The sequence below is a fragment of the Capsicum annuum genome, chromosome 8 (assembly GCF_002878395.1).
Source record: "Capsicum annuum cultivar UCD-10X-F1 chromosome 8, UCD10Xv1.1, whole genome shotgun sequence".
In the NCBI taxonomy this organism is placed as follows: domain Eukaryota; kingdom Viridiplantae; phylum Streptophyta; class Magnoliopsida; order Solanales; family Solanaceae; genus Capsicum; species Capsicum annuum.
The window spans coordinates 139,828,682-139,838,838 of NC_061118.1; the positions used below are offsets into that span (position 1 = coordinate 139,828,682).

General features: G+C 35.2%; 1 protein-coding gene across 1 annotated transcript; it reads left to right on the forward strand.

Annotated features, from left to right (window-relative positions):
- Positions 1 to 618: 618 nt before the first annotated feature.
- Positions 619 to 9,087, forward strand: LOC107839103 (syntaxin-32). The gene is made up of 5 exons (XM_016682463.2): positions 619 to 1,255; positions 3,596 to 3,840; positions 4,035 to 4,207; positions 7,165 to 7,359; positions 8,728 to 9,087. Exons 1-5 carry the CDS (start codon positions 1,006 to 1,008, stop codon positions 8,885 to 8,887), a joined length of 1,023 nt encoding a protein of 340 aa, XP_016537949.1. The 5' UTR covers positions 619 to 1,005; the 3' UTR covers positions 8,888 to 9,087.
- Positions 9,088 to 10,157: the final 1,070 nt, after the last annotated feature.

The window sequence follows — 10,157 nt, forward strand, 5'->3', positions numbered from 1 at the left end:
TTTTGATTTCGACGTAACCGTAACTTATAATTGGGAACAAAAACAAAGATGAGGTTAAGATTTTAGGAGCAACAGAGGTGGAATTTTTAATTGTGAACAATGAAACACTCAGAAAATTAGTTCTTCATTTATTTCATCGGGTAGATTGGATGAATTTAATTTTGTTACTTGGAGATAGTGATTTAAGTTTTATATTTTGTGGTGTATCGATTTACATTCTATCGGGTTGGATGGAGTTAGGATCAAATATTTTGGGTTGGGTTGGATTAGAGTGAAATGTTTTGGGTTGGGGATAATTTCAATGAGCATGGGTTAATTAAATAGATTGAGTAATAATTTTAAAATAAAATAATTTCATTAAACACATGCATCACCAGAGGGCGAGTGTCTTTCACTACACTCGATAAATTTAGAAATGAGTATCGCATGGGTAAATAGATTTACTTTCATATAGTAGATGTATGTAATAAATCACTTTAATAATTTAAGTATGTCATCGATTTTTCAAATATAATAAACTATAATTTAGGACAATTCTAATGTATTTTCCTTTTATAAAATATTTCATTTTATTATATAAAACAAAATATGTAAAGCATCAAGAAATCTCAATAGTTTAGTTGATTAATTATCTAAACTCCCATGTTGTGATCCACTCCCCATTCCCCTTCCCCTGCCCCAATTAAAAAAAAAAATAAATGTAAAACATCGTTCTCTTGTATTCATTATACTTTGCCTCACATCACATGGTATTTGGTTAAAATATTCGGGTTTGGGGATTAAACCATCCATTTGTTCTTCCATAACTCACCGCACCGCCAGCTGCTGAATCGTTTTCCCGACCCGAAATGGTCTCCCTCATCTGATCTAGGTTTTCATATCTGTGGATCTCGCTATTCTAGGGTTCTTCTGACAGATCCAATTGGTTTTTCTGATTGCGTATGTCAAATTCTCTGGTTTATTTGATCTCCGATCTACACTTTATTGAATAATCATAATTGCAAAATGCCTGTGAAAGTAGCGAGTGCGTCGATACGGGATCGGACTCAGGAGTTTCAGAGTATAGCTGATAGGTTAAAGAAGTCTTTCTCTTCTGTTCACAATGGGCCCATTAGCAGCAGCGCTACTAATACTGGTTCTAGATCGGAGGAACAGAGGAATACTATTGCTATGCAATCAGAGTTCAATCGAAGAGCTTCGAAAATTGGTTTTGGAATACATCAAACCTCTCAGAAACTTGCAAAGCTAGCAAAATGTAAGTCAATATTATTTGTGTTCGAGAGGAGGAAAATTGCAATTATAATGTGTCTAGATACTCACATACTTTTCGTTTAATTTTGGAATAATCTATCTTGTATTAAGAATTCATTGTATGTCCCATTTGTTTGTGAGAATTTTTCACATTGCGGGTACCAAGCCAGATAATGAAGGAGGGTAGCTCAGTAGATGTATGTCGGCAACCTAACTAAAAGTAGTCAAACTATACCTTTCGCCCACCCCAACTACCAGAGCAGTCAGACGAGTCAGTTGATAAGCTATCTGATCAAAATCTATGTATGTGTAGGGGAACTTTTGTCCTTAGAAACAGAAAAAGTTCGTCAAATGAGTCAGTTAATACGGTACTTTTGATTTTTGATGAGTATGCGGAAATTGTTCTCTTATGTATGTTCTTTTATTTTCTCTGTTCACTTGTTCATAGAGAATTAGGAAATGAGAAATGAAATTCATATTTTAAATTGATGTCTATATTAATTGTAGCTCAGTAGATGTTGAGGCATAGTTTTATAGTTTCTTGTTGTTCTATGTTCCATTTAGTTCTTGGCCATCTTTAATAGGAACAATCAATTTGGAATGGGGAGTCATCATTTTTTTTTTTTTTTAAATACAGAACACTTGAGGTTATGTAGAAAAGAGATTCCAAAACACTCACTTGGTGGGATCTTCTAAGCGGGCTGATCTTGTCTGAAAAGGTTTTCATTGTTATAGCTTCGGTCCTGGGGTATAAAGTTTCTACTCCAAGTTCTCAGTTCAGGACTTATTGATTGAAGTTTGGATTTGATTTCTATTATTAGAAATCTTCTTCTAGTATTTGGGGTTTCTTCTCATTTTCATGCAAACTGTAGATTACTAATGAATTTTAGCTGAAATATCGGAGTTCAGATCTAATTTTCTGGTCTCCTTTTCGAAATTCTTTTTATATTTGCAGTGGCCCATGTATATGTCTTGTAGTTAAGTTGATAACCACCCAGAACCCGAACTGATAATGAAGCAAACCTGACCAATTTTATAGCTTATTGGTTCTAGTTTCGGTCCTCAAATGTAGACACTGAAACCCAATTAACTTGAAGCCGATCTATCCCTAATTGATTTGTTAGATAAACACCCTTACTCAGAGCAAAAAGTCACTAGGTAATTTCTTCTTGTTTGTTTACGTCTGAGTATAGATAGGTTATCTGGTAAGGTGGTACTTATGATGGTGGTGGAATAGTCGAGGTGCGTGTAAGCTGGCCTGGTGCCACCATTATTCTAAAAAGCATGTGTAAGAGTGAAAATCTGGTAAATGACGAAGTTTTTCACTTGGAATCTTCCATTTTTACGCATTTGGTAAGCACTAGAGTTGTGGAAAAAACAGCTAAGAGCTTTCCCAGGGGAAAAGATTTCTTCCAACTTAAGTTCCATTAAACTTGCCTGATTTTGAAGTTAGTTGTTTCTTCTAATATGACTTCTCATTTTCTTATCCAAATTCTTTCAGTGATGATTAAATAGTAGTTGTTTCTTTATCAAAAAAAATAAAGTACTCTGAAGAATGGAGTTCTTTATCCCATTGTGCTTTTGATGTTAATCATTTTATTTTTCTGTTTCTGGGGTTGACTTTACCATAATGGTTCTGACTTTGCTATCTTTCTTTTACTCCTTGGGTTTTCATTTTAGCCATTTCGGTATGTTTTGACTATTTTGTCAAATCTTAATCATTTGCCTTCGTATTCAGAAACCATATTCATGCCTAATTTTATTCGGAATTTCTATGCTTTAAGACATTCCTTTGCCTTTTGAAGTGACAAAGCCATCAATTTGCGCTTACCAGACTACACAGTTCCCTTTCAGGCCCCAGTTGTGACCTCCCTTTGTGTTTTCTCACCATGGGGGTTCTTGGGGCAGTTCGGTTTGTTTAATCTATTGTATAATGGATCTAAGTACGGTCCTCTGCCTTTATAAATTCATGTAATAGGAAATATAGTTGCAAACTTGGGCAACTGATCTTTTTTTGGATGCCAAGGAGGTTTGACGAATGAGTTGCTAAATCTAACCATCTTCTCAAGTCGTACAAGGACCATAATGGCTTTCCTTGTTCAAGTTTATGTTTAATACTGTGGTATCTCCTTGGACTTCCTTGTGCCTGCAAACCTGACCGTTTATGCTTTGGTTTCTTCTCGAACTGTAATAGAGAAGATGCAAACTGTAGACACTATATGTTGACCCGTATTTTAATTTTTTACATATTATGTGGTTTATACCAGGACTTGTTGGCTCTTATTTGCTATTATAATCGGGTCCAAGGCTTCTTATATTTATCTGATAGCGGTATATATTGCAGTGGCAAAAAGGACTTCTGTTTTTGATGATCCGACTACAGAAATCCAAGATCTGACTGCAGTTATCAAGCAAGATATTACAGCACTTAACTCTGCTGTAGTAGATCTCCAGCTTCACTCTAATGCTCGTAATGAAAGTGGTAATAGCGATACCACTAGTCACTCGACCACTGTTGTAGATGACTTGAAGAACAGACTGATGACTGCCACAAAGGAGTTTAAAGAAGTACTCACCATGAGGACAGAGGTGAGACCAGCTGGATGCTAATTATATCTTCCTTGTTAGCCTGTTTCTTACTTAAATAGGTCTTTCATGAGTCTCAATTTACTGAAGGCTTCTATTTACTATTATTTGTGCATGTTGTGTCCAACTTTTGTCGTTAACAGTACAAAAATACACTTCATCGTGGTCATTTACATTTTGTTGGATTTCTATTTCAGAATATGAAGGTTCATGAGAACAGAAGACAGATTTTTTCTTCATCGGCTACCAAAGAAGCTTCAAATCCGTTTATGCGCCAACGTCCACTAGCTTCAAGGAATAGTGCTAGTACATCAGCCAGCCCTCCTCCTTGGGCTAATGATTCAGCTTCTTCTTCTCAGTTATTTCCAAGGTGAGGAAGAATCTCTTTTCCACTGTCGTAGTAGTTCATGCCTCACAGGCCCCTTAACGTATGCTTGATTAGCTGCCATGAATTTTATTTTTTTTTTGTAATTTTGGGGATGCCTTGCTATATTTTTATTACAATGATTTTACCTAATTCAAAAAGAGTAGGTGAATTACGTTATCAAAAAAAAAAAAGAATAGATGAAATTTAAGGAGTCTGTTCTTCTTTCCAACCTTTGCATTTGGTAATCTTGACATGATTACTGATCTATCCATGTTGATGACAAAAAGAAATTACAAATGATCCATTAGGAGAGATAACTCTTCCTCTCATGGGAATAACCATTTGTTCAGTATATGGCCTAATCTATCTCCCCGAGTTAACTACTGGATATTCCAGATAATAACTTCTCCGAGCATGGTCTACAATAATACTAAGTACCTTTATTTTATACTATTTATCTAATCCATTACTAAATCCAAGATTTTCTTAACCCCTTTCTTCCACGAAACTTGTATTCTTGAATTCCTGATATTGAATAAGACCTGCACCTTGTTCGAACGAATGCTGTATGGTAACATTTCTATTGTCGGAAGTTTCTAATTATACACAACAACAACAAACCCAGTGTGTTCCCACAAAGTGGGGTTTGGGGAGGGTAAGATGTACGCAATCCATACCGCTACCTCCGAAGAAGTAGAGAGGTTGTTTCCGATAGACCCCCGGCTAAGTTTCTAATTATATCTGGTTAAAAGAATGATTGGGGGATGATCCCCTGGGAAGTTTGGTTTCACATCACCTTTGTTTAAAAAATCATGAGAAATTCGATGGGCACTCTCCGACCCTTTACCCACTCTTCCCCATGCCTCTCCCCCACTAATACACACTATTCTTTCTTCATCTGTGTCCTCCCCTGGGGCCCCTTCTATTATTCATATTATTTTTAGTTCATTATTTCATTATTTATCTTCTATCAGTATAGTAAAATTGGCATGTTCACACTCTTTTGACATATTACTTACTGTAACTGCCTGTATTGGAATGTTTTGCACAATTCTTTTCGTCTTGCTGTTTTTGTTGGTTATCTATTTGATCTTATTTTAGCATCCATCTCTCCCCCTCTTTTAATTCTAGCCAGATTTGTATTATTTCAATAAATTTATAATTTTAGCCACAATTTTTTTGTAAATTGGTACAAATCGGTCAAATAGTAATATATATGTTAGAAAATAATTGATGGACCAGTAAATTTGGAGGAGCATTCACCGTACTTATAATGGCAGGAAAAACAAATATGACAATACTTTGTGATGGTTATTAAGTGTACGAAGTAACAAATAGCAATGTAGTATAAAGTTAATGTAGTTAACAAAATAGAGGCAGCGGTGGTGCTGTTTGTGCTATGGTCAATAAAGATGACAGTGCCATGAACTATGATGCCCTCTAAGGTCCAAACGAAGTAGCTGAGGGACATGGGAAGGGGGAACACGAGTTGTCGTCAGTGGAGGTATGTTTTTGTAGGATTTGAAATAAATGCATGTCACTGGTGGAAGTTTTTAGTGCCAGCATATTCTAGCTTTCTCCGGCTACTAGTGATGTAGAATCAAAAAGAATTGAGATGTTAGATCAGTGATTTTAATTATGAAACTTTAGTGTGCTTTCCCCACTCCTTTTCTCCCAAAGAAATACTTCAATTCACAATATTGCCTTTACCTCAAAAAAAGGCACAAACATTGCCTTGTTCTATTCTCGTTCCTGCTTAGTCGAAGGACCTATGTGAACCTAAAGACTAGTTTTGTTGGTGTTGAAGGTGTTACAAAGCAAGTTGGACCTAAAATCATAGATAGGAAGTTATTTGGAGAGATCTACAATCTCTTAAAATCCATGAAGACTTGGCAAAAAATAGAGTATAATGGAAGAAAAAGATCCCCAATTAGTTTAGTTTAAAGTTAAATCTTGCTGGTACAGTCAAATTAGTCCAACATTTTCCAAGGTTTTTCTTATTGTGTTTGGAGATTTGTGTGCAAGTAGAGAATGCGGAGAGCTTTTAAGGTTATAAAACCTGAGTTTATAGAATATTGGAATGAGATGGGTCTCTGAATGGACAATGTGGATTCATACGTCTTTTTTTGGAAAGGGTAACTTGTATTTCATATCCAAAAAGCCTCTGCACAATCAAGCAGGCCATAGCGAAGTGTTTCATTCACAAAATAGGATTGCGGGGAATCCTACGTACAACTACTAACTTACAAATTGTCCAAGAAATCTACAAAAACTGCTATCTCCCCCATTAGATCCTGTTTACACCAAAAATAAAAAAAAGATTGAGGCAGTTGATCTTAATTTTGTGCCACCAATCTCTTTCCATAGTATGCTGGAATTCTCTGCCACCAATCTTCCTCTGGCCCTCTTCTTCCAATACTCTTCCACTTCTTCAAAAGTTTCAGAGTTCTTGTCGTTGCCCAATTCATCCCCAACATACTAAAGAACGTTCTTCAAATGTGGTCTGACCCCAACTAGCTTGGGATTGAGTTTTAGTTGAAAGTCACATGGTCATGGACTTCTTTAATAAGTTAAATAATGTTACTAATGTTTGGAAACACCCTTATATGTGAGAAGCCAAGAATGTCAAAAAGTAAAAATTTGTAGCAAAATATGATTTTCTGCAAAAATACATCCAACTATCTCTATACAAATAAGAATTTTATGGGTGCACGAAAAAAAAAAACAGACGCGAGAAGCTATTCCTCTGATGTACAAAATAATTTATATGTTAGCATCCTTGTCTACTTCTACTTATCCAAAAAATAACGTCCTTTTCTACTTTTCTTTGTCCAAACTGTAATGATTATCTGGAAAGAAATAACTAGTATAAACCAGATTCTGTTCTACATCTGTTTTCATGCTCAGCTTTGGTTTTTTAAAGTATCAGTAAGTTTTTCCCTCCTAATTCTTTCTTGTAGGAAGCAAGGGGATGGAGACACACAGCCATTGCTGCAGGAGCAGCAGCAGCAACAGCAGATAGTTCCATTGCAAGACAGTTACATGCAGAGTAGAGCGGAAGCTCTTCAAAATGTTGAGTCTACGATCCATGAGCTGGGCAGCATTTTTAATCAGCTTGCCACCTTGGTTTCTCAGCAAGGAGAGGTTGCAATCAGGTTTGTGTGACAATTGTTGTAGGCTTGTAGCGCTCAAAAAATAAAAGGATGTGGGAGATAATATTACAGCAACAACAACAATAATAATAAGGGTCCCTAATAATAATAGTACAAATACCGGTACTGCTACTACTACTACTAATAATAATAATGAAAGGATTTAGGAGATCTCAGTGCTTTGTATTTTACGTAGACGTCTTTGTACGACCACTAGACACCACATCAATGTAGTCTCCTAGTGGAAAAGTTTAATATACGATGACAACTGATGGACTGTTTGTTTGTTAATTTTTTGTAAACTAATCAATAGATTTGACTTGATCACTCTGATGAGTAATTTGAGGTCTCCTCTTGTTGATGTTCTATTTTATATGGTAAAAGTTGATTTTTAACCTTAGCATTACTTCCGGAGTGAGAACATGAAGGATCAAATTTACCAATAAAAAATCCATTAAGGATCGAATTTGGGATCAGATCATGCATCCACCATCCACTAGTTATAAGGATTTAGAAGCCTAGTCTCTTTATATTATTTCATATTTGTGGTTCAGGAGATGAGTTAATTCTTCTCAGTTCTTATAACTAATAATTCCAGGGGTCTATCGGAAACAACCTCTCTACTACTTCGGAGGTAGCAGTATGGTCTGCGTACATCTTACCCTCCCCAAACACCACTTTGTGGGAATACACTGGGTTTGTTGTTGTTGTTGTCTTATAAATAATAATTGGTAATCCTTCCTATTTGTTGACCCCGACTCGGTAAGGGGAGGAAATGTATAGGGTTGATAAGTATATTCAAATTTGTAGGTTTATTTGATCAAGGGAATAACATGCCATTGATGTAAATTCTATGTTAAATTGAGCTCGTGAAGTTTTTTAAGGGTCATTAACATGACACACATATCTACTTGTGGTTAACATAGAATGTGATGCGTGTACTCTCAATGAATCCCCACCATCTCATTTATTTAATTCCTCTTTCTTTTGTGGTATGTAGTGTAGTGTTTGGCACACATCTTTTAATTTACAAGTAAATTTTTTGTACATTATTGATAATATTTGAATCAAATTTGCATTAGATGTCATAAATGATCTTCAATATGATGTTTGTGCTATCAGCATGTAAGGATTTACTGTGCTTTATCCCTAACTTGGTTAGTAAAAAATCTGAAAGTTGATGAAATATCTTATACTTATTGGTGCCTTCCACTTTAAGTTTGTTGTTTATCTTGTTGTCACCCTGTAGTGTGTAAAAACCCTGTACTGCCTGATTGTTGTCATGAAACTGTTATATACGATTTTGTTCAAGATGTAGCGTGGGTAACACATTCTTTTAACAGGAAAGTAATATCTTGGTTTCCATCACAGGATTGATGAGAACATGGATGACACACTAGCAAATGTGGAAGGAGCACAAGGGGCTTTGCTCAAGTACCTCAATAGCATCTCGTCAAATCGGTGGCTAATGATTAAGATATTCTTTGTGTTGATTTTCTTCCTTATGATTTTCTTATTTTTTGTGGCATAGTGAAAAATGGCAACATTCAACAAAGTGTGATGTAGAAATACAAATAATCGTGTATTTTAGATAAGTTGCTCCGTCCCCTTGTGACATTACTGTTGTTTCAAAAGTTCTAATTTGGTACCAAATCCATTTTGAGGCGTCTTTTCACCCTTGTCTTCCCGAACAAGGGAAAATTATCCCGGTATAAATACTGTATTATTTTATACGTTGTTTGGTTATTATTTGGATTCTGTATAGTTAATACCAGGTATCAAAAGCTTGTATTATTTTATGCTCCGTTTGGATGACATTTGGATTCTGTATTAGTTAATACCACATTTTATACAAGTCATTGTATTGTTTTATTCAATGTGGAATAACAATACATTGATTAATTAGTCTTAAAACAGACCAAAAGATGTCACGACTCGGTATGACTGGATTCTACCTTTTAAAAATGGTCTGGACATTTAGAAATATATTGTTTTTCGAAATTAAATCGGAAGTTTCCTTGGAAATTTTGAAGATCCAAATGAAGGCCCTCTGGAAGAAACTAACGAGTATGGCAACAGTTGTACCTAGTGTAATTTCATAAGTTGTACCTAGTGTAATTTTATAAGTCTACAAATGAGATCAGGAGAGTGTTGTGTGTACGTGGAGAGGCTATTTTGAATAAATTCTCGTGTAAATTTACTGCAAAAAAAATGGTGAAACTAACGGATTCCACAAAAAGAGAATATTTTCTCAAAATAGTTCAAAAACACATCACCAATTCCTTCAACGGAAAAGGAATAAGTATATTCTCGAACTATTATAAATGGTATGTAAATATCCTCTGTCATACTTTGTGTACATATATTTCTCTACTGTTAATGAAATGATACGTATATGTCCCTCACACTAACGGAATAATTTTGTACATATATGTCCCTCAGACTAACGGGATAATTTTCCTTTGTCTGGGAAAGTTTTTGTATAATTCAAGGATATTAACCTCTTTTTTTCTTTTCTAACGGACCTTTTTCTTTCCGTTAATGAAATGGTACGTATATGCCCTTTCACTAATATACCAATCGTTTGAGATAAGCCTAAATAATCATTAAATAGGTGGACACAACTAACCTCTTCTTTTCTTTTTTTAACGTTAACAAAAGAAACTTTATTAAGTCTTCGGGTCCTATCTTCTCATAATGATTGTACTGAGTACTAATAGAATGTTGTTTACTTGTAAGAAAAAGTTTCAAGACTTTGCATAGAATGATCAGACATTTTATTAGATATAATAAGACTAAAG